Consider the following 26,960-nt stretch of genomic DNA (forward strand, 5'->3'; position numbering starts at 1 on the left):
ATCTGTTGCCAAAGCCAAAGCATTTGGCAGCGTCACTGACATCAGATCCATGTTACATGCAGCCCAGCCGCTTTCTGGCCCGCAGTCCCTTTCCCTCCTGGGTTATTTGTTGCAGCTGGAGTTCCTTCCCCACTTGCCAACAGCATCAGCTGCAGCTTCTTATCAGCTCTGGGTGCAATCCAGGCTGGAACCAAGTGAGAGGTTCCTGCTGCTGCTGGTGGGGGAAGTTTTTGGAGCAGGCAGGTCTTGTACCACGGCTCCTGGTGTGGAGCAGTAGGTGATTCGTGCAGCAAATGGGAAGGTGGACTCGCCCAGGGCCCCTCTTCGTGCCAGCCAGCTGCGATCACAGTGAGTGTCCGTCCTCTCTTCTCCTGGGTGGTTTCCAGTGCTCATGAAGGCACCTACGCAGTGGCGGTGCAGGCAGGGGTGGCCTCTCCGGCCAGCACGTCGTGCACCTGTGTGGTGGGTGCTGTGTGCCTGGAAGGTGCCAGGGCGCGAGCTGGGGCTGTTGCTTATTTGTGGTGGCGCAAGAGAAGGGCACGAGTGGAACAGGCCATGGTTCACGGCTCTGTGGACTCGCAGGGTACCACGGGTGAGAGCGGTGGGTGCTGCAGCCGCTCCTGACTGATGCAGAGCACGAAGGGGTGAGGTGAGGACACAAGAAAATGGGCTCCCCGAGCCATGGGCCATCAGCTGTGGCTGCTCAGAAAGCAGACCTCTGTATTTCTACACATTTAAAAGCTATTTTTGCAGCTGGATTTACCTCCCCGGCATGGCCAGCCCTGGACCTCCTCCCGCTGGCTGGGGACAGGCAGCTCCAGCCCCAGCCCAGAGCTGGTGCAGTTTTACCACTAGGTTTTAATTCATATGAGGTGGAGCGAGATAGTACAGGATAAGGAATACCAGTAAATACTTGGGAAATTCCTCAAGCTCTTCCAGCCCAGGCTGTTGCTTGGGATGCTGAGGCTGCGACAGCGTCAAAAAAAGCATAGTTGATAAATGTCAAAAGAAATCCAGCAATCAGCTGAAAGCAATTTACCGAGCCATGTAACCGCCCTGGGCTCACCATTTTCCTTTATTCATTTATCATGGTAAGCGCTTTGGCCAAAATACACAAAGCAGAGAAATTGTTGACATGTGGGGCCCTAGCAGAGCAAATCCTTTATCCTCTTCCCCCTCCCCACTGCGCACAAACTAACTTTTTGGGAGTTGTTTACTTAAGGACTGCAGAGCACTTGGTGCTCTTTGAACCCAAATGCCTTGGGAGCAGGGCTGGCCACCACCTTCCCTCCTCTTGCCATCGCCCGAGGCTGTGGGGATGTGTTTGCTGCTGCAGGGAACTACCTGCTGGTAGTGAGGAGCTGAGCTGCAGGATGTGCTCAGGATTCTGTTCTGCTTCTACCTGCTCCGCTCCCTAAAATGGGGTACTAGTGGCTCACGCAAGTGTTCTGTAAGTGGTCAGGGAGGGCAGACGTTGGTTTTGGGAAGTTCCTGTGTTGGCTCTTGGTCTTCTCAGTCTTGGCTGAAGCAGGCGTGCCGACAGCACTGGTTTTGCTTCTCTATCCACAAAGTCTTGAGGATGCAGAGCCCATCTCCCCCGCCCTCCCTGCCCCAGTCAGTGCAGAACCCCCTGTGCCCTCCCAGTGGCCACACTGCAGGTAACTGCTGGCCACGGCAGCGGGCAAGTGCCGCTTTTGGCACACGTGAACTCAAGGGGACGCACCAACGAGGAACTGGCTGTCCCAAGGTTGCTCTTCAACATCCCATTTTGACTTTATTTTAAGCAAAAATAGATGCCACAGTTCCCAGCAGGACAGCACAGGTTTCCCTTGCTGCAGTCCTTGCTTCTGCCAGGCTGCGAGGTGCGGGGATGCAAACGGGCAGGTGCAGAAGGCAGGCGGAGCAGTCGTCCCTCCTGCGCCTCAGCTTCTGCGTGGGAGCCCTTCCAGCAGCCTCCACTCCTCCTCCCTGCCATTTGATTTTTAATCTTCGTTCTACCAGTTCTGTTGCCACCTGGATGAAAGGCAGTGAGGAGAGATTTCCTCTCTCTCCAGCACAATCCAAGGTGAGGATTCGGAGCAGCCAAAGCGTGGAGCTGCTCAGGAGGTCTGGCAGAGCCGCCCTGGCCGCTGACTCCAGCAGGGATGGCCACTGCGGTGTGTGGCAGTCCGTTCTTGTTCGAGGAGGGAGTGTGTCCGTAGGGATGGTGCTTATCCAAGCAGCTCCTTGGTCTTTGCTGCCAGCAGCTTGTCCATCTCGGAGGCGGCACTGTCTGTCATTTGTTGGATCTGCAGCAACAAAGCACAAGTTTGAGTCGCGTGCTAGGTGAGGCCAGAGTTCAAAGGTAAAGGGATAACTGAATCGCCTCCTCACACAAAGCCTAAAGTCTTAATAAAACCCAAATTAGCGCTGGGGCAAGAACTGGCTCTTCCTGCGGGCTCCCAGCAGCCAGTGGGAAAACCTCCCAGTGTTGCATCCGTACAGTGAGAACAGGGACTGGTCAAAGGCTCTGAAAAGAGACACGAAACACAAACTCTTGGCTGAGCTTCACGAGAGACTTGGTCGGGTCCTTATTTAACAGAGTGACTTCAGGGGAAGTCAGGGTTACAGACCTGCTGGTGGTGGCACCAGAGGAGAGAGGGCTTATCTCATTACCTCCAGCAACCTTTCCACTATTAGAACAAAACAGATAACAGCGGGAGCACAGCCTTAGTACACGCTAAGAATTCGCACATCAAGTAACAGATCTGTTTGCTTCTTGTAAAAAGAAATAAACAGCGATTGTTAAAGCCCTGCCCAGGGATCTGGCCTCCCAGTAACAAGGTATGGAGACAGCAAGCATGTAAATGGGACCAAAATGTGCGCGCACTGATCTGAGCGAATTTGGATAAAGGCTGGAGCACATCGGGGGGGTTATGAACTAGTTTTACAGGACTGATTAAGGTGCGCTCACTCCCAAGGTCCAAGGTATATAACGATGACCTTTCCTCATGCTGGAAAATTTGGGTACAAGTGAAAACTTAAGACTTGAGAGGCTACCTCTACGACTGCAGAAAACCATCTGTCTGCTCTGGGAGAAGTGCTTCCCAACAGGATTCAGTTACAATAGCATGGCCATTTTTCCTGCTTGCACAAACACTCTGTACATCGATGTTTATTTTTGTGAGCACACAGAGAACAGTCCCGGAGCATTTGCAATGTATCTAACTTTAGCTGTTAATAAACAAACAGCTAAAAAGTAATGGCCTGCCTTCAGAGGCATCAATTCAGTAAAACACTTAGGCTTGTGCCTGAGTTTATGCCCAAGTAATTGACTTTACTGACATCTGCTCTTAGGGAATTAGGCATGTGCTTAAGTATTTTCCTGAATCGGAGCCAAAACCTCCTAACAGAGATAATCTTGCTAGCCTTTTCATTAATAACAAACTGGAGCAATCCTCATTAACACCAGCTGGTTTGCAGTGGCCACGCACTGTGTAAATGCTGCTAAAGTTAGGGATGTGGGGCATTTGGCTCCCCAACTTCAGCTGGTTTGTGCAACACCCTCCTAATACAAAAGCTTTCAGGGAAGACTTTTTTTTCTTCCTGTGTCAGTTTACAATGTTTCATACCATAAATTTGGCTTTGAGATTAAAGCCCCAAATCTCACAAAGGAAAAGCAAATACAACAGTCGCTGCTGACTCCAAAAATTCAGCCCAGGGCCACCCATTGCCCAGCTGGGTTCTCAGTGCTGGAGATTTGTCAGCAAGGTGTGGGATAAAAGCACCACAGAGCTGTGAAACATCATGATATGGTGAAAGGAAAAAAAATTACCTGCTTTTCTAGCAGCCAGATGGTGTCTTCAGACACTTTGCTCTTGAATTTCTTTACCTGGTTCACACTTTTGCTTCGCACCTTTCTCAGGGCCTCTTTAGACTTGTTGGTGGACTGCTTGGCAAGCCTGGCCAGGCTCTCCCTGTGCTCTCTCGTTACCCTGGCAGCGATGGGAAAGAGAACACCGAAAGGAAAAAACGGGTCATGTGCAGCACAGCCAGATTAATTTTCTGCGATGGACTTTGGGCAGATGCAGTGATTCTCTCTGCTGCAGCACCTCTCCAACTGGCTTAGCGCCGCCGGGCTGCACAGGGACACCCAAAAGAAAGAGCTTGCTCTGCATGGAGGCCCTACATTGCAAGAGCAGAAGGACTTAACAGCTCAGGGCATGTTTTCATCCTGGTCTGGTCCACCCAAGTGAACCAGACACCTCTGCACAGCATCACAGGGCAGCACATCCCAGAGCGCCAAGTCTTGAGCCTGGAATGGAAAGTTCCCAGCACAGCCCTAAGCTGAGGGACTTGGACTGAACCTTACTTGGTTTATAGTTGTCACTGCAGTGCCTGAAAGTCATGCTGAAATGTTCAGACTTGCCTTTTCTCTGCTGCCAAAGCCTCTGTGGGAAAGAGGGAAAAATCCAGCTCCAGACCTGGGAGATGGAGCTGAGAAGTTTAATCCTACAGAGCCAGGAGGACACTCTGTCCCTGCCTGAAACTCTGTATCGTCTCCCTGCAACTGAAGAACCCAAAATATATATCTGGAAGACACAGAGCTTACGTTTCACTCAACCTTATTCCAGCTCATCACGACCAGGCTTTTCCACCAAGATGACATGTAATGCGCTGTTTGACAAGAGGCTGATGCTAAACACGGCTCTGAAATGAGTGCTCAGTACAACCAGAGGTAACTCGGTGCAGGAGAACTTCAGCTCTACCTTCCCCGTGGTCTCGGTTACTGCTGTGGTACCACAAGAAAATCCTCCATTTCCTATCTCAAACTAAAAACTGCAGGTGAGAAGGGAGCCTGGCCATCTGAACAAGGCACAGGAGCGGCTGACGTGTCACCTCCGCTCTGGTAACACTCCTGCACCTACAGCTGACCACTGTCAACATCAACTGCTAGTGCTTAACAATAATATTTTAATTATTTTCATGCCTATTGAAGTTTCCAGACCGCCTTGAGAATGAAAAGACCCTGGTGCACTCGCTGAGACTTGCTAGCAAGAGGTATTGCAAAATAAACATTTCACAGGAGTATTTAGAAATTGGCTGCAACAGCCTGGGTCACCAAAACACTGAGGCCAAGACTCTTTCTGCAGAGAGCTCAGGAAACACGGGACGAGGGCTCCCAGGGCAGCACCAGCTCTGCCCCGGTGTGGGTGTGTGTTACGGGGAGGCTGTTGGAGCACGATGGGACTCTCAGCCCTCCCCGAGCCTGTGCTCAGCCCAGCGAGTCGCACACGTGCCAATACCTTCCCTCGGCAGCCAGGTTGCTCGCAGTCGACGTCTGCAGAGGCGCTGGCCTCTCGCCAGTTATCTTTATTTCGTAGTGCAAGAGGGAATAGGCTTCCCAGAACCCATTAGTCATTACAGGAATTTGGGATTGCTAGAAAAGCCGATGGACCCAGACAGCAGGAACCCAGCCCCGGCATCCAGGGTGCCCCTCGCACACACGCTGCCCTTGCCCGGGGCCTCCCCGCTGAGGGGCAGCCGGAGGGAGAGGGACAGGGAATTTCATACATGCCAAGAGGCTTCTGGTCAGCACAGGCTCAAGCCTGGACTGAACACCTACATAGAAGTGAGCCGGGTCGCTTGTGGTTTCCTCTGCATCCCCACATTGATGCCTTCAGGGCTTCTCGTGTTCCATCTCCCCAGCCGCGGGTCCCGCGGCATACGCGAAACCAGCAAAGCTGGCTAACAGACAGAGGTCTGGGTGAGCTCAGATTCTCAAGCAGATTTTAGGGGGACAGGGAGTCCACCCTGGCTGCTAAACTTGGAGGAGAGAGCTGGAAATCTCTCTCATCTCCTGCTGGGTGGCGAGGGGCAGTCGATCCGCAGCAGGGCGGCCTTGGTCGCTGTCAGCTATTTGCCTCCCCGCTCCCGCTCGGCTTTTGCGAGTTATGCTGAGGGTATCACTCGCCTGCTTGGGGCTGCTGAGCCTTTAAGGAAATGTTTTTGTTTATGCAGCGCTGCCAGATTTCCTATGCTTCTTGGCACGGGGTCACAGCCTTCATGCCTCCTTGTCTGTCTTTATTAACACCAATTTCTTTTTATCACCATGCAGCGCCGTGGAGTTTCTCAGCGGGTTTTATGTTCCAGCCAGACTGTGTGTAAATTCTCAGCAATGCTACCAACAATGCCAGAAACAGACACTTTTTCAAGCAGATGCTGTTTCTGGTTAAGGAATCCATCAACGTGAGCCAGGCCCTTGGTTTCTGAGGACAGTTGTTTTAATCCTGCCCTTAGATCTGGGATTTTCAAGCTGTTCTTAGATATGTTTTCTATCTAGTAACCATTGCCCCTACCCCCTCTTTAAAGCCAAAAATAGGTGGGAAGGGGTGCCCAAAGTTGGAAATGAGGACAAGGTCCTCACTCGTCCCCCCTTCCCTGCAGCTGGAGAAGCAGCGGGCTCAAATCCTGCCGTTCCCTCAGGGAGAGTCCTGCCCTGCCAGGACCAGCACAGAGCTCGGGGACCGACACGCCAGGGTGTTCAGAAACACACACGGGTAACATCTCCTCTTTTTCTGCTTCCCACAGCAGTGTAAGCGCGGCGCCCCTCGGATACCGCTGGAGCAGACCCGCAGCCAGCACGACACAGGCCACAGCTCCTCTCCAACACACGACGCTTATGCAGGTAAGAGCAATTTCTGTATCTCAAATGCTAGGAATTTCCTGTGAACGAGAGGGATCGTTAAAGGAAAGTAGGCTTAACTAAATACTCTGCATGCATAATTGCAGATAAACATAGGGTGCAATGTATATTGCTCAATAAAAAGCATGCGGGAGGCTTCGGGCGAGGAGTGACTCGGAGCAACGCAGCTCAGAAACAGCTTTGGGGTTTTTTACAATGAATTTTTTTGAGTCCTTTCTCCCCATAGTAGGTGTCTTTGCATATTTCTTAAAGGGCAAAGGAAAAAAAGCTCACAATGAGTCATTAAACTTTCAAATGAGTCATCTGGCTTTCAGTAAAGCATGTGTAAAAATATTACTGATTTACAAACAATATCCAGTGCAACACAATGGGTCCAAAAAAGATGAATCTAAAAATGAGGCAATACCATAAAAGACACAAGGTCAGGTCAAATTCGGCCAAGGGATCAACCAATACAAATGTTCCCATGGCTGGCTTGCTTTCTTTTTTTTCTTTTTTTTTTTTTTTTCTTTTTAAACCCTCAGAGTATACTTTTTATACAAATAAATATTGCCTATGCAGGGCTAGCAACACAAACAAGCGAATGCCTTGGGGAGCAGAGGGGATCCTAGCAGGAAGCAGAAGTAAACACGAACGAAAGGAGTGTATTTTTTCTGTTAAAACTGCAATGCAAAAACTAAACTAAAAGAATAAATACTGAAAAGTAAACTCCATTTTAAAATGCTCAGTTGAAACTCTCAAGTGCTAAAACAGAGCTGGACCTGCACAAGGTAAAATACGACTCGTGTGCATCCATGATAGGTAAGGCTAAAAAGTGTTTTTAATAGCAGACAAGGACAATTCGGGCTTGATTTTACTTTTCTCATGCCTCCCCTCACAAAAGAATCCACCTCTGCAGAAACTGTATTGTCTCTTAATTTCCGATTTGTTTGCCTTTTCTGCACACCTGCTGTAATTCTGGCAATTCCACCACATCTCTCTGTTGTATATTCTTTCATAAACACCTTCCGAGAGCTGGGAAAATGAAAAACTTTGGAAAATTAGAAAAAGCAATTCAGGGATGTAATACTAATATAATATTTGACCATCATGGTCCCTTCCAACCAAACCATTCTATGATGTTAAAGAGAAGCCTTTAGCAGAATTTGATTAATTCCAACCCCCTTTGCGTTAGAAAGGTTTTAAAAGGTTGAAACAGTCTGCTCGCCTTGTGGATGAGGGGATGAAACTCTGAGCGAGCCTGTCCTGTTACTAACGAGGTCCCTTCCAATCCAAACTATTCTATGATCCTACAAAGGGGCTGAGCAAATGGGACTGGAGGTGACCACAAGCAAACACCTGCAGGGCACGTCTCCCAGGCCACAACCCTCTTTAACTCGGGATTCCCTGGTCTGCTAACCAGCAGCGGGGAAGAGCCCAGAAGCAGCAAACCTTACAGAGCAGAGGAACGAGGGAGAAAGTCAGGCAGATCTTCCCTGGGGACAGAAGATCAGTTATCACTCTGCAGCACCACAAAAAGATAGCGACAGACTGTACACGTTTGTTTAAAACACAGTATTTTTTTCTTAAAGATTGGGATTTGCAGTTTTGGAGTTTCCTCCCCTGCAATTCATAGTCGAGGATGACCCAAGTGCCCATTAACAATCAAACCACTGTGCAGCAACCTGGGAGCCTCAGCAATTATGAAGATAATGGTGCCCTCCTCCTCCTCCTCTGCCTGAGGAATGGGGGAAGGGCAGGGAGCAGAGGGAAAAGAAAATCAGCAAATAGAATGATAATGTCATTCCGTCTCTCTGACAGTAACGGAAAGCTGCAATTAGACTCCTCTGATCAAAATACTAGAAAAAATTCCACAGAATTTCTAAAGTAGACCTAAAGTGTGAGAAATACTTGGTTCATCTTTACGGAGAAGTCAACTCCTTGTAAAAGGCAGCGCACGTGCAAGGTGTCTGTGCATAGAGCCCTCCGACCCTTTGTGGGAGTTGTTCGCAGCACCCCATGTCTGGAGATCACATCTATCTGCATCTGCCCTGGGTATTTAGAGGGCTCCATCACCGCACGGTCTGAGCACCCAGAGGAACTCGTGAAGCTTCCTTGCTCCACCCAAAGCTGAGCCGAGCAGTGCTACTGCCCCATTGCAGGCTGTCTACGCTAGTGAGCTCTGCTGGGGGGTCTCGCTCCACACAAGGTCCTATGTGGTCCCAGGGACCGAACGCGCAGTGGGAGAACTCGCCACACTCCCTGCGAGTACGTCTCTAGTTTCATCCGAAAGGAATGCCACTCACAGGCAGAGACCAAAGCACGCTAAGCAGGGATCACTGGAATCGCTTCAAAAGTGATCCAAACAGAAGCACTGATATAGTGGCACCTCCAGCCTTACCCAAGGACAGGAGATACCTGTGATGGGAGCGATGCTCAGCCTTCAGCCAGGAGCAGCCTGCTTTTCTATCAGCTCTATACCAAAGTTCCCAGGCAGCCATCTGTTACGCAACGTGTACCACATGAGGAAAGGGAGTGGATTTTTTAGTCAAAGCTATCATTTCTTCTCTCTTCCTTTCAACACTTCCTTCAAGTGTTCTCTGCAGACAGCCGCTCTTCACCCCTACCACTACCAGCTCACTCCTGCAGTACTGCCGTTCTGTACTGGTAATTCAGGGAACCTGCAGCAGGGCAGCAAGAAATCAGCCCCTGAATTAAGGCACTACAGCTTCAAAAGCCTTTGGCTGACTCTTCCAAAGTGCTGCAGCCAGCTAGGACCAACTTTCCTCTGTAAGGGGAAGATAAAGAACAGTAAGTTCAGCCACCAGATGCCAAAAATGTGGTGACATTGCTCAGACGCTTGGAAGAACTTCCACCAGACGCTTGTAGGGACTCAGATTTTTTTTCTCAACCAGAACTGTCTGGAAAGGAGCTGCGTGACAACATTACAGCAGTTGTGCATGTTTACCCTCTGAAGGGTGTTCACTGCCCCTACTGGGTTATCTTGTGCGACAATGAACCTAGGCAGCCGTCAATACTCACTTAGGAATTGGCACCCGAATTATTGTCCCATCCACTTCTGGGTTCAGGTTCATGCCACTCTCCCTTATAGCCTTCGCAGCCGCAGCTGTGCTCTGTAAAACGGATCAAAAGGTAAAGGGAATTAGGAAATAATCACTCCCATATGCCAGAACTCTGTCAATAGTTGGCAATCCATCTCCACAGAACATGGAAACATTTACTTCTGTTACCAGTGAGATCAGGAAGTTACATTGGTGCAGAGAGCTTTGATCAAACCGAATGGGAAACTACGGTCGAGCTCGGTATCGGGGTAGGGGGGCACGAAGAGGGGGAGAGGGGAAGGGAAGCAACAACAAAAGAAAACTCTTTTGCTTCTTTGAAACTATTTGAATGCTTTGAGGCAACGCAGAGTGAAACCGCAATAAATTCCCAAGGCATAGCCTGACTGTGGCAAAAGAGATGAAAGATTCTGAGCACTTATAAATTCCAGTTGAATGTTTCCCACTAGAAATCACACAGTGCCAATTTAGAAACGCTAACTAACTTAACCGCTTCAGCACTACAACCTGACCACACTACAGCAGGGCAGTAGCAGTTGGCTGAGAAACTGTGCCTGTGCCCAGATCTATGTTTATTTTACAGCTTATTACTTAGGATTAACTTCTCAAAACTCCACTGCTGCTGGCTGATGCTCTGCTCTGCTCAAAAGGTGGGGTGTGCAGGTTTGCCTGGTAACTGCAATGTGATTGAAGGCTTCCTTCCCCGTGTACCTTCAGGCTTTGTGGTTAAATCGGAGCTTTGCCGGGAGCTTTCACCGAGCTCTGCCAGGTTGCTTCATTCTTGATGTTGATGATAACAAGACCAAGCGAGTCTGTACTCTCGCGGCACTTGTGTGGCATTTCCTACACGGCATATTGCTATTTCTGATACTCTCTCCCATCATTAACTTCAGCTCCAGGCTGCTGCAGTAGATTGGATTTATGAAGCTCAGCTTTTGTCAACTGAGGCACAAACTAAAGCTCTGGTATGTGTTTAGGTCTCTGATGTGTGACATCACTGAGCAAAATGCTCTGCTAGTGTTTTGTAAGAAGTAACTGCTGTCCTCTACAACACCGCAAGGGCAGAGAGAATGTAACGAAGATGATCTCAGCACGCTAGGAATGTAAACGTGTTATTCTATGGACAGCGCTTGCTCTGTAGGAAGGAAAAGCTGTGTTGTTTAAAATGTGTATTGGAGAAGATAGAGGAAGGGGAAATATGGCAATGTTGCCCCCAGCCTCTTGCAACCCATGCAATAAATAGCCATGCTTAAAATCATAGTCTCGTCTAGTTTTATAACTCTCAGGCGCAAACAGAATATGGTCCTAAAATTCCTTCTTTATGACTTTAGGCATTTTTACCTGCTTTTTAATACCATGAAGTACTGACTACAACCTGTAAATAATGACATTGAGTGAACATGATTGTAATGGCTCTAAAGAGCTCATCCTAACCATGGAACACTTACAGTATAAAACAACTGCATTGAGGTAAACAGTTCTAGCTCTAGCTGTAATGAGAAATGGCCCTTTGGCTCAGAAAGCAAAAGCAGGCAATGCTGTAGGGAGTGATATTTAATTTCTCGCATGCCCATTTCTCAGCCTGAGCTCCTGCTTGCACACAGGGCTAAGTCACAGAGTGACTTCCCCGTCCCTCTCAGCTTTGGCACTTCAAGGGACCTCGGTGCACTCACTGATGAGGGGCCTCCCTCCTTTAAAGCCATTATACATGCTGGATGCACTTTAAGAAACACTTAGGCATCAAGTGCCTTATACTGACCTCCTCTGAGACTTTGCTGACTTAATTAATTGGGGAAAGCCTTTGCAAAATAAATAGAGATAAGCTTTGGCAAACCTCCAGACCCAGAGCAGGATGAATAGCTGACCTTGCGCTCGTCACGGCTCCGGTCTGCGTGGCTGCCTGGCTTTATCGGCATGAGCCATGCAGGGGACCACTGGTGCTGGATCCTAAGATGGGATTCAGATTTGCTGCCTCATTTAGGGGCAAGTCTAACTAAGGCTCCCGCAGAAAATCAAGGTAGGCTGGCTCCCCCAGAGGGCAGGTTACAGCACCTAATGTGGGTTCTGACCTGCAGGAGCTGCCAAGGAGGAGCTTGCTAACCTCAGCCCTGTGAAGCACCAGCTTCATCCTAGAAGGGAGGTTTTTCAGGTGCTCGTAGGCTAGATTATCAGCTTCTTCCACGAGCTTTTGGGGACTGTCACCAGCCCTGGTGGTAAGTAAGCAAGTTTTAGAGGAGTTTGATGAAGTTTGAGCACAAACATAGACTATTCCAGCTGCACGTCTGGTTCTGTGCACGGCCACGTCTTCGTAAGGAACTGAAATGACAAACACAACAGGGCAGATGCAGCATCACCTCCCCGTGTGTGATTCAGGTGAACCAGAGGAGACTGTGAGTGTGTTCAAAACTAGTGGGTGCTGTAAAAGAAATGAGGAGACCCGGCAGGGCAGTGAATCCAGACATCTGCTTTGCAACATACTCAGCACCACTTTTCCACCCAGCACTTAAGAGATCCAACCGATGGGAAGCAAGTCCCCTAAGCAAATCCATACATTTGTTGGATATGACCCCGAGAGCAATCCAGCCTGGTGGGCAGCATGTAACTCTCCTCTAACCCTGCATCACTGCACAGGAGATACTCCACATGCCAGGCAGGGCTGGAGAGCTGCTTGCCCCGCACAGTCTGCAGCCAAACACTGCTTCTGTCCTGCGTCAGCTGCGATGCGACGCGCAGCCCAGTCAGCGCTCTCAGCCTGACCAGGTTTGACTGGTTTTGTCTAAACGTTCCTTTGCTCAGCATCAACCAGTTTGTTCCCATGGTAATTCTCTCGCCTCGCAATGCCTTCGGTAATGTGTCCTTACCTCTGGAAAATTGGTCATGTTCACTACAATGAGCTGCGGTGACTTCTGTGAGATCTGCCCCAGCTGGTTCAGCGGAAACTTCCCGTCTCTTGTCATCACGATTATGTGATCAAGGGCCCCTCAAGAGAACCAAACACAGGGGAGTTTCAGTATGATACAGCAGTTCACAGCAATGCTGAAGAAAAAACGCCTACACAGCATCCCACTTCCCTTCTGGTATGCAAAATATAGATGTTATAAAAGAAAAAAAAAACATGTTTATTCAGAATTCAGGTGCTGTTTGTGTTCATGCATCCCCTGTGGTATTTGCAAGCTAAATATGTCAACCCTACTCTCAAACACAGAAACATGAAAACAAAACTCTTGTTTGTTTTTGTTACTAGAATAGGAAAACTAAGCAAGATTGTTAAGAATTAAAAGGAAATTGTTATTTTTTAATTCTTAAAACTCAAAAGAAAATCAAAATGTTGTTATAAAAACCAAGACAGCTATTGTCTTTAACATAGCAGCATTCTCTTAAACTCCACTTTTTTTTTCCAGGTCCCAAAAGGAGGTGGTGTATGCTGCCTAATTTAAAGCATTCAGTTTCTCCCTGAGCTACTCTTAATCTGCTCTCTTGTTTCTGCTGCAAAATGTTAACAGACCAAAAGGCACATGGGACAAGAGGTACTTTATCAGTGCAATTAAAAAAAATACCTGTGGCTAAAATAAATAGTTAAGAGACCGAGCTATGCTTTCCAACTTCATTAAAGCTTGAAGCGCCCCTGCCAGAGCTGGGGTGGTGAATGATTCAAATTTGATCATTGTTTAATGTTAAATGTTATCCCTGAAACTTGATACTACTTATAAATGCTTATGCTCAGAGTGTTATAGTAACCATAGCTTAGTCAAACATATTCACATTTCTTCCTAAATCACAAAATTCACTAAGCGAACAAGGCTTGTAACGGTCAGTAACCACACAGACGCACAGCAGAAGAAAGTTTGTATATGCCAGACACCAGCCTGATGGCAATTTCCAAAAGGCTAATTTAATGGCAATTGGATTTTTCCTGCCCTACTGCACCATTAGCTGACAACCTGCTTCTTCATCACAGCTGCAAACAGTTCAGTTAGACACTTTTGACATCTCCCACTTACAAAAGCTATTTTCAGGAAGCTATTAACAAAAATGGATTCTTCCTGGTCAAGCTCAGGGTGAGGAAAGCCTTTAGTCGGGGACGTCAAGGTTGCAGTAATTGGGTGCCCAGCAAATAATGCAATAAAAAGAAAATCAATTTTGATCAAATCAGAGTTCTCTGCGACTGGTATCCTTACATACAGGCAATAGAGCATCAGATAAGGAAGTTACCAACCTGGTGAGGTTCTAACACTGAGATTTCTGCTGAAATCTTCTTTCAGAGCTTCTATCACTGCCTGCATGTCTTCATTGGTTTCCTCCAAATTGATAATATCCTCCACTAGGGTGGCACTGATATTCACTTTGGCTGGAGCCTGGCCTTTACCTTTAGCTGCAGATCATACATAAAATTAGTTGTTCCATTAGAAAGTAAAGAGTGAATTAAAACCACCGTTAGATTCAGAATTGAGTCTAAGACAAACCAAAGTAACTGTATTTTTTAATAAGCAAATAGCCCAGCATTTGACCACATAAGCCAAAATGTATCTGTAGGTCCCGCTGCATGCACTGACACAGCCTGGACTGTGGTGACTGGTATCTCCTGCCCCAGCCCAAACGCAGCTCAGTGCAATTCCTCTCCTGAGGAAAGGCTAAGGTTTCCCGCAACGCCATCAGGCAAACCAGCTCCTCCAGAGCCGTGTTCTACCTAACTCGGATCAACACTGGTTCAGGAGAGAAAAGCAATAAGAAAAGAAATTCCAGTAACATACTGACAGGTTGCAAACCCGAGGCAAAAGGCTGCCGCCGTTACCTTTTTTGGTAGCCAGCTGCCTGGCCAGCAGCACCAGCTGGACACGCTGCCCGCAGCCGTCCAGGAGCGAGGCTGGGCAGCCCGCGGGAGCCTGCGGCAGCCTCCGCACCGCGCCGCACCAGGAACGATAAAGCAGGGAAGGCACATGACGGACACATCGTAGTGCCGTTGCCATGGTTTACAGCTCTTCTCTAACCCACCTGGAAAAGAGAAAAGGTAGAGAGTCCACTCAGTGCGCTAAAAAGAAAGGTTCAGGCCACAGTGGTGCCGGTCAGGGGAAGGTGATGGGTCAGCAGTGCCTGCCGCGGGCCGGGGTGACCACACTGAGCAGCTGGCAGCCAGCCCAGGCCCGTGGTGCCGGCACATCCTTTGCACATCGTCCTGAGGGGCACCGGCCTGGGATGCCAGCACCGCACCTGCTGGGCAGGAACAGCACGGAAAAGGCCCTGCTCTTTGCACCTCGTGTGGGAACTCTGATTTTGGACACGCGAGGCCCCCAAACTGCCCAAATTCGCAGGATTTATCGCAGCAGGGACTGTCTGGGGTTCTGGGGCACCCGAGGGACCAGGGGGACCTCATGCTCCCGACCACAGACAACTCTCTGCTGCTTTGGGGGCATCACCGCTGCCCCAAGCCCGGACACCCCGGGGTCCCTCGTGTTCGCCACTGGGCGCCCTGACCGAGCACGTGCGCTGGACCCCGCCCACTGCCTTTTATAGCCCCGCCCACTGCCATTTATAGACCGTCCCTTGATGAGGCCCCGCCCACCGCGCCTTTATGACCCCGCCCCTGCATGACGTCCACACGCTAAACCACGCCCCTATGTCTGAAACCCGCCCCCTTGTAAACACACGGTCCCGCGAGACCCCGCCCACGTGACGCGCCACTCCGCCTGAGGCCCCGCCCCCTGCATGAGGCCCCGCCCCCTGCCCCCCCAGGACGCCCCGCTGCCCCCGGTGCCCCGCACAGGCCCGGGCTGCCCCGCCCCCCGGGATAGGGACCAGGCGCGGTGAAGTCGGGATGGGGAAGGTGGGGGCGGGAATAGGAGGGGAAGGGCGGCTACTGCTGCCTCCTCCACCGCCTCGCTCACCGTCGCGCAGCCTCGCGCCTTCCGCGTGACGTCATCGGCCCGCGCCGCGCGCGACGTCATCGAGAGTCGCCCGGGGCGGGGCGAGGCCTGCGGGAATGGCGGGTGCGGCGTCACGGTGAGCGCGGCCCGTGGCCCCCCCGCAGCGCCATGGAGCCGGGGCGCCAGACGCTGGAGAACGCCTCCATCCTCTCCGAGGGCGCCCTGCAGGACGGGCACCGCCTCTGGATCGGCAATCTCGACCCTAAAATCACCGAGTGAGTCGCCCTGTGCGCCCTAGCACACAACCCCCTCCCCGCGGCCCTTCCGCTGCGCCCACCGGCGGCCCCGCCTCCCCCGGTGCCTCCCTCGCCTCTCTTCCCGGCGGCTCTGCGTCCCCCGCTGTCCCCCCTCCCTCTCCTTGGTGTCCCCCTCTGCCCCGGTGTCCCCTCCTCCCCAGCACCCCCGCCTCTCCCGGTGCCGCTCTCCTGCCTACCCCGGTTCTTCCTCGGGGGCCCCGCTTGCCCTGGTTCCCCCCTCCTTCCTCCCTCGGTGTAACCCCTGGGCGCCACACCCCCCCCGGTTCCCGCTCAACGTTTCCGCCTCCGTCGGTGCCTCGTCCCTTCACCCCAGCAGTCCCGCCCCTGCTCGGTGCCCCATCCCTCAGGGCCACCACGTTCCTCCCACCCCCGTTCCCTATCAGTAGAACCGTGCCCCTGCCCCCGGGCAGTGCTGCATCTCCCTCACCCCCCACCCGCCCTACTCCTTATCCACCTCTTAGTCTCCTATCAGCGGGCCCGTGTCTTGCCCGCAGCAGTGGAGCGCCCTGCTCTGTGCTGCATCTTCGCTCCCCAGTCCCTCTTCGCCTTCAGCGGCGATTCCCTCCCCCCGTACCCCATTAAAGGGGCTGTGCTCCCCCTCAGCCCACCAGCACAGCACCTCAGGCAGTGCTGCATCTCCCCTCCCCAGTCCCTCTGGCAACCCTCAAGGGCTGAGCCCCAGCTCCCAGTGGTCCCCGCTTTCCAGTGCCAGCATGTAGGAAGGGTGACAGTTTGGGGTTCCCCAAGCATAGGAGGCTGCTGTAGCACCCCAGTTTTTGTCTCTGCCCTGCAGCGAGGCATGATGGTTGTCTGCTCCAGTGGATTTGCTGCTCCCGAATCCCAGGGCACTGCTTGGGCAGCCCTGCATCTGCTTGGTGCTGCTGCCTGGCAGCAAATGGCCTGAAGCGTGGTGAGGGTGTGGGGCTGCACTGGCCCCACAGACCAAAGAGCTCAGAGTCAGGCACTTCAATATCACCTACAGCCATCCCTGAGCTGCCCTCGGGCTGGAAGCCCAGGGATTGGAAACATCTTTGTGTTCTAGGCTAGGGAAATGTTTGAATTTAAGGTTTGAGATTTTTGGGGTGACCAAGAGACTCATTCTGTTATTTGCTGGTGTCAGCAGTGGGATGTAGTTTGGACAGAGAACAGTTACTCCCTCCAGTGACTGAGTGGTAATGAGTAACTGAGTGATAATGAGGCAGGGCATGGTGTGACTGGCTATTTGTAGTGGATAAATCAAATGTGTGTGTCTGCATTTCATGTTTTCTCCAGACTATAGATAATTGTTTTCTGAGTAAACATATTTGAACAGCGAAATTGTCAAGGTAACACAACTTGCTGTCCAATATTTGGATGATCTGCTGAGAAATCAGTAGGTTGTATTAAAAAAAAAACCCACCAAAACAATTTGGGATTTATGCACTTGTAAGAAACAAGCGTTTTTGATTAACTATTGTACCCGTCTGTCACGGAATACTTTTTCTTCCTGCTGCTTTTTGTGTGTGTGCAGGTGCTAGGTTTCTGTTCTAAATGTGGTTCATCTTAACAGAGCAGATTTCTAATAGCCTCTAAATGGAATCATTAATGCATTGTGCTTTTCAGCCGTTCAGCTTTGGGTGGTTTCTGCATTAATTACCATTTTTAACCCACAGCTACATTACTCTGGTTTGTCCACATTCACTGACCATGTAAAATTGGATGTAGGAGTTCTTGAATGTGGTGTTTGCTGTGTCCTTAAAGGTTTGGGAAACTGGGTTAGTGTGAGAGGACGGATAGAGGGTGTTTGTAAATGCATTAGATCCTCACTTACCGGGATGATTATTAGTGGCGTTTTTGAAAGGCCGTTTCAGTCTAGGTTGTTCTTCTGAATCTAGGCCAGCCAAGTAAAAGCTTTAGATGGCAAAATCTTCTGTTTTCGTACCTTGAGTTAACTGAGTTTTCTGGGTTTCAGTTGGTTTTTTGCATGAGCAGGCTGTTCCTTTTCGACTAACGTGTTGCAGCTGCATGGATTCATCAGCCTGGGCCTCGGGCACAGCTGCCCAGGTTCCCTCGCTGCCGGGGGCTGTGTCTCGAGCAGCCTCACAGCTGTGAGGAAGGGGCTGGTGTGCTTCCATTCTGCTAAAGTTTGTCCAGTGATGAGTGACAGTGCTTGTGGCTTATTCCAGGCTTTATCATTCTGTGTCTTTCTTTTGGTTTTGCTTTAAAAATGGCTGTTCTCTCCTGCAAACTATATTGTAATATCCATTTCCTCGGGAATAAAAAAAAAAGGAGATTTCTTTTAACATTCAGGGTAGAGAGAAAGAGTGTGATTCTGTGTCAGGTCAGTAAGTTTCTGTAAATGATCTCGACCCTTACTTTCTTATCCTCAGGGCTTTCCTCTCTGCCTGTAGCTGCTCATCTGTATTATCCCTCATGAGGTTACTAATCACATGGCTAAAACCATACACCTTGCAAACTAAATAGCTGTTTCTTAATTTGCTGCTTTCGTCTGGCTTTCAAAGGGTTGCCTCTGCAATTTCTATGTCAGATTTGTTTAAGATGTAGTAAAGTTGATTGAATTGTTAGTGGGGTTAATAACTGGTTGTGACTTTCTCGAGCAGAAATGAGTTCAGAAAGTCTTGAATTAATCCAAGGCTTCCGTTTTGACAGCAACCTATAACTGCAATCAAACTGCCAGGGAGTTAATAGATAACGTACGGGTTTGAACACAAGCTGCAGTAATAGGAGTTTATAAACATAGGGCTGCCCACAAATTGCAGGCTGGAAGTTGATCGCTTATGGGAGGCTGTTGCACGTGCGGAGTGACTGTGACTGCAGTGGGAGCTTCAATGGACATTGAGCACTGACGTACCCTGTGTATGGGGCATGGTGTGTCCTCTGGTGGACATTCCTCCTTACTGGTAGTGTTTGCTTGGATGACTTCTTTTATCCATTATCCTTAGAGGATTGTTCTGCCTGGGGAAAATGCGTAAGGAGTCTGCTGAGTGTGGAAGGAGGTGAGCTGCCACCGTAGGACCATGGAGCTATTTGTAATGCCAGACACTGTCTCCAGGCACTTCTTGTGCTCAGTGATCCTGTGTCAGGGCCATGCACAAGGAGGGCAGCAGATGGGTCGGTTCTGGATTTTGTATCACCAGGCAAGGATGCCATGGAGTCCCCTCACTTTCACCACGACAGCAGTTTGTCCCCTGTCTGCTCAGTGTGGCAGGGAATGTGCTGTGGCACAGCCACTTGTTCCCATCACCTCTCAGTGCTCCTGTCCTGCAGGGGAGAGGGGGGGAACAACATGTACTTTAGTTAAGCATCCCGTGTGGCAAGGGGAGTGGGACTGCCTCCTCTGCCCATTCCTGTTTGTAAAGCCTTTTGAGACTTCTCAGCGTTTTGGACTGGCAAAAATTTCTTTTCCAGCTCTACAATTACACATTATCTAGTTTCCAGTCACCTTTGAACGATCATTCATTTTCCTCAGGTATGAAATAGCGGGTGTTGAACTTCCTTGGCTGTTCTGCCACTTGTCTACAATCCCATCTTGATGAGTCTCACCTAGAAAACAATGTGTGCATAAGTTGTTGTTACAGACTCCTGCTGACTCCCAGTGGGGCAAGATTCTTTGCAATAATAGGTTTTGCATGTGGCCCGGTCCCTTCGCGGTATCCTTGGGACAGCATTGTTCAGAGGAAGCCTTGCCTGCGTTTGAATAGCGCTCGGGGTGCCAGGAGGAAGAGTGGAGGAAAAGGAAATGGGGGAGCTGCTGGTTTGTCTCACATTCACATCAGATGACAGGAAGTGGAAATTGAGGTTGGCTGCTGTGATCTGCACAGCACGGTCGGGCCACATCTGTGCGAGTCACTTCCAAGCTCTGGATAACGCAAGTCTTTGCCGAAGTGAAGCTTTCTACGTGTTCTCACTACTTGATTTTTTAAGGTTTTCCATGACAAATCTTCCTTCAGTACTGATTCCTCTTGGCTTGGAGAACTGCTTGTCCAGTTACTGTTAATGCCTCACTGTATTTACAATAACAAATGATAATCACAGCCTGGAACTTGTAGTAATACGAGGCTTGAGTTCTATGCTGTTCCATGGAGACCTGGTGACCTTGCAGTTGTAAACATGGTGTGCATGGCTGGAAAATAGCATTTGCATCATCTACAATCCAAAGATTATAAATAAAATAGATTGCATCAATTGCTTCTGGACTTATAATGACATTTGTTTGGAAGTAACAACTACCACTTTCCGCTAAGAAAGCGTTATTTGAATGTGAAGGTTCTCAGGAAAAAAAATAAGCACAGAGTATTCCTTTTAGCAGGGCAGCTGCAGGGGTTTTGTTGTTGCTCAACAGAATGCAGGGAGAACCATCATTGCCCTTCCACTGCCTCAGTAGTTGTCAAAAGGGGAACAGTGTTCTAGTGGTGAGGACTGTATTTTCATACTGCTAACGCTGCAAGTGCTGTTTGTAGCAGATGTTTACAGCAACAAACCTGAGGTGCGTTTCTGTATTTTGTGGGCTCTGAAAGCTCAGCATGTGGAGCTTTATGTGCACATGTCCCCAAAGTGAGTGTTTTCACTTCTAGGTCTGTGACCACTTGGTAGTTTGAGATGTGGTGGTGAACTGGGCTGCTGTGTTACCAGCTCTTTTTTCTTGCCTGCTCTTGCTTCTCTGTCTCTTGCCTTCTAAGCAGAGACTGAGGCCTCTTGGAAGACCGCAGTGCTTCATCTGTATTCCAAAGAATGTAGGAAGCCTTCCATAATCAATTACAATGTGTTTATTCCCCTGGGAGATAACTTGGCCCTTCTGCGCTCTCATCTGAACACTTGCTGCACCTTCACCTCTTTAAAAGTGCATATCCTGAATGTCCACTGTGACCCATCGTATGAGATGACTCACATTCCTGGAACTTTCTTGCCTGGCTCCTGAAGCTTAACAAAGGGCTATGGCCCTTTTCAAACATCCTATCGAGCTTTATTAGGAAAAACGCTGCCTGCCCTTCCCACCTGGACTGTCCCTAAAGCTGCCTGGTGCACTGGGCAGTCCTGTGCCACTTGTGTCTGGACTCGTAAGGTTTCATCCCGTGCCTGGTGCTCCATCTGCACGTTGAGTTCTCCTGGTAGGCTTTAGAACACAGAGTGTTGTCTTGCAATCTGAAAAGCTGGCTTAGACTATGTGGCTTTCTAACGAACGCCGTACAGCTGATCAGGAGAAGATGTGTCCTGACTAAGACACCCTCTTTAAACTCTTAGTCAATTTGTTAACTCTAGAGATGGGGCCAAGCAGTGAAATAGTAACAAGTGTCATTTCCCTTCCAGGTCAGATAGTGATGTTAAACACTTTGATCCAGGGAACCAGAAAAGCTGCAAAGGACTTTGAGGATTAGATGTGGCCTGTATAGCAAATGTGCTCCTTATTTTAAGTTGCTCGGTGCCCTAGATAGTAAGCAGACAGATTTACTCTGGCTTTTCCCAGTTTTATTGAAAACAGCGCTCTCCCCACTGGATGGCAGGAAGAGAATTGGCTAAATAAGTGTCTGACTTGCATGTACATGTTGCTGAGAAGCTGTCTGAGCCAGAAGCACTGGCACATTTGGACTGGATGATAGCGAGGTCTGTCTGGTGCCTTTATTTGCCTAGTCTATTGTCAGTTCCTTGTTGTAGTTTGTTCTGCTTATTCTGTCTTCCTGCATTCCCATCCCTGCCAGGCGAGGGGGAGAGTGGCTGCGTTTCTGTGTCCTCTCAGTGCACTGGTACTGCGTGGCGTAGGGAAGGGATGGGACTAGTGGTGCTTGTACAAGGGGAAGGAGGGCAGCAGGAATACCAGGGATCCTGAGGTGCTGTGGGCTAAGGCTGCTTGAGCGCAGAGGAGTACAGGGGATGGAACTTCAGGCAGTCGCCTCAGGGCTAGAGAGCGGAGGACATTGTGTTTATGCCTGAAAGTAGCTGTGATTTAGAGATACGGGAGCCAGAGCCCTCCCAGGCCCCTAGGAAGCTGTTGTGTACAATTGTCCAAAAGTCAGCTATTTCTGGATTTTCTGCATGCCCTTCTGCTGGCACCACTGGGAGGGAAGCCATGTGCCTTGAGGTTTTAGAGAAGTCGCTGGAGACGCATCTCAGAGCTTTGGATGCTGAGGGGTTGCAGGACAGGTTGCCCACCTCTGCAGATATTTAGGAATACTGAACTGCTTCTGCTACCAAGTGAAAAATATATGTTTGTGTCTAGGGGTTGCTCTTTTATCTTCTCACTTTCAGTGTGGTGGATGGTGTCAATAAATGCCTTCTCTCCCCTTTAGGTACCACCTCCTCAAACTCCTTCAGAAGTTCGGCAAAGTAAAGCAATTTGACTTTCTCTTTCACAAGTCTGGGGCTCTGGAGGGGCAGCCAAGGGGTTACTGCTTTGTGAACTTTGAGACCAAACAGGTATGTTACTTTTACCTAAAATTCTGGTTTAAATGACTGCCTTCTTTCCCCGTCATTTTTTTATGTTAATATAAAGCTCAAACAGGAAGAGATAAATTACATACCTTGTCTCTACAAACCCCCACAGACTCTTAACAGCTCCATTCTGTGACAGCCACTCTGTGACCACTCCTGGAAGTAGCAATAGTGATTTCCTTTCTCCTCTGCTGTCTTTTCCTGACTCCTGCTTTCTAGTGCTAATCAGAAAGGACCAGTTCTTTGGTCGATGCTGTGATCCAGAGATAGGTGTTAATGAGACGTGTAATCACTGTAACAAGTCACAGTATTTTCTAGAGTGACTCCTATGCATAAACCTTCCTCAGAATGCTGTTCCAGTGGCCTCTGTGTTTGGTATTTTCCAGACTCCTCATTATTTTCCCCATTTCCTCCCCCAAAACAAGGGAAAGAATAAACCAATAAAGCTGGTGAAAGTCTAGTTACTCGGATGTTGGGGAGTCTCCCAAAGATATTCCTGTATTGGGATTTAATGGGATGAACTTTCTTTGCTGTCAGTTAGCTGTACTTACAGGAGACTGATTAACAAAGAAAAAAATGCGCTTTACGTCTGAGTCGGTTTTGACTAAAGTCTTGGTTTGTTTATTGAACTGTCTTCCTGTGCAGGAAGCGGAGAAGGCGATCCAGTGTCTCAATGGGAAGCTGGCCCTTTCCAAGAAATTAGTGGTGCGGTGGGCACACGCACAAGTCAAGGTAAGCTGCTTATTTACTAAGGATTGCTTTTAAGAATTGAAAAAACTTAATATTAAGGAACAATTCTTCCTAAGGCTGTTGTAGCCTGGCAAGATCATCTCAGTCTGTTATAGGAAATAACTCCAATAGAAATGGTTTTAACAAACTACCCCTTCTCCTGTTTGCCTAAACTACTCTGGATTAGCTGCAGGTAGGAACAGGCCCTGTAACCGGGTGTCCTTTGCAAGGGAGTTTCTGATCAAAGCAGTGCATACAGATTGCTTCTATAAATGTCGAAGTTTTTGAGTGACTGGCTGAAAGTTTGAGCCCCCTTTGTGGTTTTGCTCCCTTTTTGGATAGGAGATGCATGGAAATTCCCAATTACCAAACACTTTGTTCCGCTTCTGAAAGCAGTTATGTGGCAGCAGCTCTAATTACTTTTGACTTTAAAGCAGCACATTTGACATCTAAGCTAAATATCCTTTCATTGCTCACCGTGTCACATAAGACATCAAGTTTTTAATATTAACTTGGTCGATACCTTCTGAAACATCCTTATTTTAATTCTTTTAAGGTCTTGTCTTGTTTTTCCTGCAGTTATTTATTGTCTGGTATTTGATAAAGCAGTTTATTTTGAATAACTTTCTCTACAGATAAATGGGTTTGGGGGAGGGCGGAGGGGAGCTGCTTCTTGCTGTTTTCCTTTGGGTAGTTTACTTTTAGCATGTGTTGATGATCCTACAAACCGCTTTCTACCCTCTCTTATCAAGTATACTAGCGCATCTGTTTTGGATGCTAAAAAATACCCAAACCGGGTATCTTCGTTGAAGGAGACCATGTTGGTTTAATTATTGGCTTCAAGGGCTCCAGGTTCTTGTCAGCACATCTAAGCTTGTGTAAATGCAGTCTCCATTTCCTTAGCTCCATAGCTACCGGAGTGCCATGTGCTTCCGGATGCCTGGAGAATGATCAGGCCATAAAAGGAGTTTGGGCCAGAGGAGCGAGTGTCTGCTCAGCTGGGAGTTCAGCAGGGTGGCTCTGTGCTTGGCTGGCCGGGCCGTGGTGAAGAACATGCATAAATAATCAGTTCAGTTTGCGTGGCATTTTCTGGTCTGTGAATGGAAAGATTTAACACCGCAAAACTTTGGCTTATTGTAACAAGTGTTTATTTGAGACTATACCAGCACCGTGCTCGTTTTAAGATGAGTGGCCAAGGCTTACCAGACACTGTCAGTCTGAGCAGCTCTGCTGAAAAACAAACCTGACTTTGTGCCAAGCGAAATAAGGAAGCAGAACACTGCGAATAGTTCAGGAGGCCCGTTGCCCGCAGAGATAACAGACGCACAAGCTGCTTTCTACAGACAGGAGGTGGTTCCTGACTGGTCTTTTTTCGGTTTTTTATTTTTCTTTTCTCCCAGCACAGCACAATTCTGTGCAGTCCTGTGCTTGGGTTACCTTCTGATTCTGCACAGCGTCTGTATAAAGAGCATAGCATTACAGTACAGTTCTTACCTTAAGATTTACCATCTTCGTGCCATATATAGAGAGGAACAAGCAGTGACAGGACAGGATGAGGTCTAGGGATCCATAGTGCAATGCACAGTTCAGCATCAGAGCGTACATTCCATGTTGGTATTAAACAAATGTTATGGCTGGGATTTGTTTCACTGTTGGGCCACCAAAATCACTCCTGGCAAAAGTTTCACGAAATCTGAGGTGCCGTTAGTTCAACTTTAAAGTGTATCTGTGGGGAAATGTTTCCTTGTTCATAATTCCAGCTGACTTCAGTCCTTGGTCTCTTGTTTGCAGAGATATGATCACAATAAGAATGAGAAGATCCTGCCAATCAGTCTAGAGCCATCTTCCAGCACGGAGCCACCCCAGTCTAACCTCAGGTAGGAGGTGGGGTGGGTGAGAGGTGACCAAATCGCGTGAGCAGCCAGGAAGTAACATCTTCAGTTCCATTAAGATCTGGAGCTGTTTGCATTCTCTCTGTGCTAAAAATCTAACAAAGCAGAAAAGCTGTTCATAGGAGGGCAGTGTGCTGCAAAGTACGTTCCGTTTGATGTGGAACACTTCAGACTTGAAGTTAATTTTCTAACGTGTGAAGCTACTAGGTTGGTAGGAAGGAAAAGAGGTGAGGAGAGGAATTTGGAGCATGTAATGCTCTGGTTCATTTGGTCAGAATGTGCCTTGCACTTTATATGAATTTCAGTGAGAGGTTTTGTAGTCTATTTATTAAGCAAAATGCTTATGAGCAAGAATTTCTACTACAGGGGCAAAAATTTAAAAGCAAATCACAGGTTCTGCTTCACATACTGATTTGTTTCCTTTTTTTGCCACTGTTAGGGCGGGTAGATCTTCTCTGTGGGGTGTGGTTAAACTCTCCAACCCCTCCATTTACCTAAAGCACATAGTGGTGCTTTGCTAATTCATAGTTTGGTTGAAAGGATGTGTGGTTTTCCTGTGTTCTGCCAGTGGAACCCTATGAGGAACCAAGACTGGGGATTTTCCTTCATATAACATGAGCTTGAAATTCAGAAGTAACACTATAGGAAGTAATGAGCAGGGGGGCTTGAGTCATGCAGATCGTAAGCTGCGTCAGTGGCACAAAGGACTTGTTTTAGTGAGGTTGGATGCTGCAAGAAGCCACAGCAGACGAAGGAACATTCCTTGGTCTGTTCCTGATGGAGGACAGTCAATAACACGAGTCCTAGGAATTTGAGGTGTAACCTGGGATAGCTTCTCCCTTTGGGATAAACCCTGCTAATGCTGAAATAATGTTTCTTCCTGACCTAATTAGAGGCTGGGGTTTTCCCTATCCCAAGCGGTCTTGTAACTGGGAGGAAGTCTGGCTTTCATTTCTCTGCTGTTTCCAGCAGCCTCGGTTGAGCTGCGCTCTGCTGCACATGCTCAGACCTCTTTAAATGACATCATTTTACAAGAAATAGGAAGCCTTGTTGTGTGCTTGTCTCGCTTGGTGTCCTCAAGAAAGTGCTGAGTAGGTGCCAGGACAGTTATTTTGTGGTGCTGTGATATAGCTTGGAGGACCTTTCCTAAGCAAATCCGTGCTAAGGATTGAAATGAAATAGTGTGGGCTTTAAGCAGTAGATTCCCGCCCCCCAGCTTCATGCTGCTTGTGAATGCAGCGATGAGGGCTGCCTAGCATGTGACTAAATATTCGCTTGTCAACAAAATCTCTGGATTGCTGTAGTCTGATTCCATGCGAAGATCAAGCTCAGTTTTTCTTTTTTTCCTTTTCCTCTTTCCAGCGTCAGCGCAAAAATTAAGGCCATTGAAGCCAAGTTGAAAATGATGGCAGAAAACCCAGATGCAGAATATGCTGCAGCACCCGTTTATTCTTACTTCAAACCACCGGATAAGAAAAGGACTACTCCTTATTCCAGAGCAGCCTGGAAATCTAGAAGATGATGCTTGTGAATGGATATTGGTAGCAAGAAACACTGCTTTGTATACCTGGAGTCCTCCAATGCTTTTGTACTTTGTAGAGTGAGAAGGATGCTGCCACCTGCGCACACACCACTGCACATGGCACAGTGTTCCGTACCGCCGCGGGGGGCCGGCTGAGCGCTGTGCGCTGCCCGGGCAGCTTTACAGCTGAGCGCTGTTCAGACAAGTAGGTTCCCTTCAAAGCCTCTGATGAACATGCAGACAACCTCTCGTTAGTGTGCATTCATTAGCAAGATTAGAAACAGTAACCAGTGTATGGAGTAAAGCACATCCAAAAATACTCCATTTAACTGATTACTTTTTAAAGTATTTTTGAACAAAAAGTATTCCGATTTGTGTTTTTAATGGAAGGGAAGCACTTGGTTTTGATTAACATTCTGTAGTTACCATGGAAAACTTTTTCATCTCAATAAAACTCATTTTAAATAGA

General features: G+C 48.6%; 2 protein-coding genes and 1 long non-coding RNA gene across 5 annotated transcripts; 2 read left to right on the forward strand and 1 right to left on the reverse strand.

Moving 5' to 3' along the window:
* Positions 1 to 157: 157 nt before the first annotated feature.
* LOC128854087 (uncharacterized) lies at positions 158 to 13,949 on the forward strand. Its single transcript, XR_008452989.1, has 3 exons — positions 158 to 348; positions 6,571 to 6,667; positions 13,146 to 13,949. It is a non-coding gene; the product is annotated as an uncharacterized LOC128854087 (long non-coding RNA).
* Positions 1,091 to 16,148, reverse strand: MRRF (mitochondrial ribosome recycling factor). 3 transcript variants are annotated; one of them, XM_054084076.1, is made up of 7 exons: positions 15,627 to 15,762; positions 14,537 to 14,736; positions 13,961 to 14,116; positions 12,606 to 12,724; positions 9,707 to 9,798; positions 3,815 to 3,974; positions 1,091 to 2,288 (listed from the first exon to the last, which is right to left on the reverse strand). In XM_054084076.1, the coding sequence occupies exons 2-7, from the start codon at positions 14,709 to 14,711 to the stop codon at positions 2,211 to 2,213; spliced, it is 780 nt and encodes a 259-aa protein (XP_053940051.1). In that variant the 5' UTR covers positions 14,712 to 14,736; positions 15,627 to 15,762; the 3' UTR covers positions 1,091 to 2,210. The 3 variants fall into 3 exon arrangements, with proteins under 3 accessions (XP_053940051.1, XP_053940050.1, XP_053940049.1); XM_054084075.1 differs by lacking the exons at positions 1,091 to 2,288; positions 3,815 to 3,974; positions 15,627 to 15,762 and adding exons at positions 3,981 to 7,699; positions 16,099 to 16,148; XM_054084074.1 differs by lacking the exons at positions 1,091 to 2,288; positions 3,815 to 3,974 and adding an exon at positions 3,981 to 7,699.
* RBM18 (RNA binding motif protein 18) lies at positions 15,680 to 26,960 on the forward strand. Its single transcript, XM_054084077.1, has 5 exons — positions 15,680 to 15,880; positions 22,207 to 22,333; positions 22,994 to 23,080; positions 24,869 to 24,954; positions 26,332 to 26,960. The coding sequence occupies exons 1-5, from the start codon at positions 15,774 to 15,776 to the stop codon at positions 26,489 to 26,491; spliced, it is 567 nt and encodes a 188-aa protein (XP_053940052.1). The 5' UTR covers positions 15,680 to 15,773; the 3' UTR covers positions 26,492 to 26,960.

This window comes from Cuculus canorus, chromosome 19 (assembly GCF_017976375.1).
Source record: "Cuculus canorus isolate bCucCan1 chromosome 19, bCucCan1.pri, whole genome shotgun sequence".
NCBI lineage: Eukaryota > Metazoa > Chordata > Aves > Cuculiformes > Cuculidae > Cuculus > Cuculus canorus.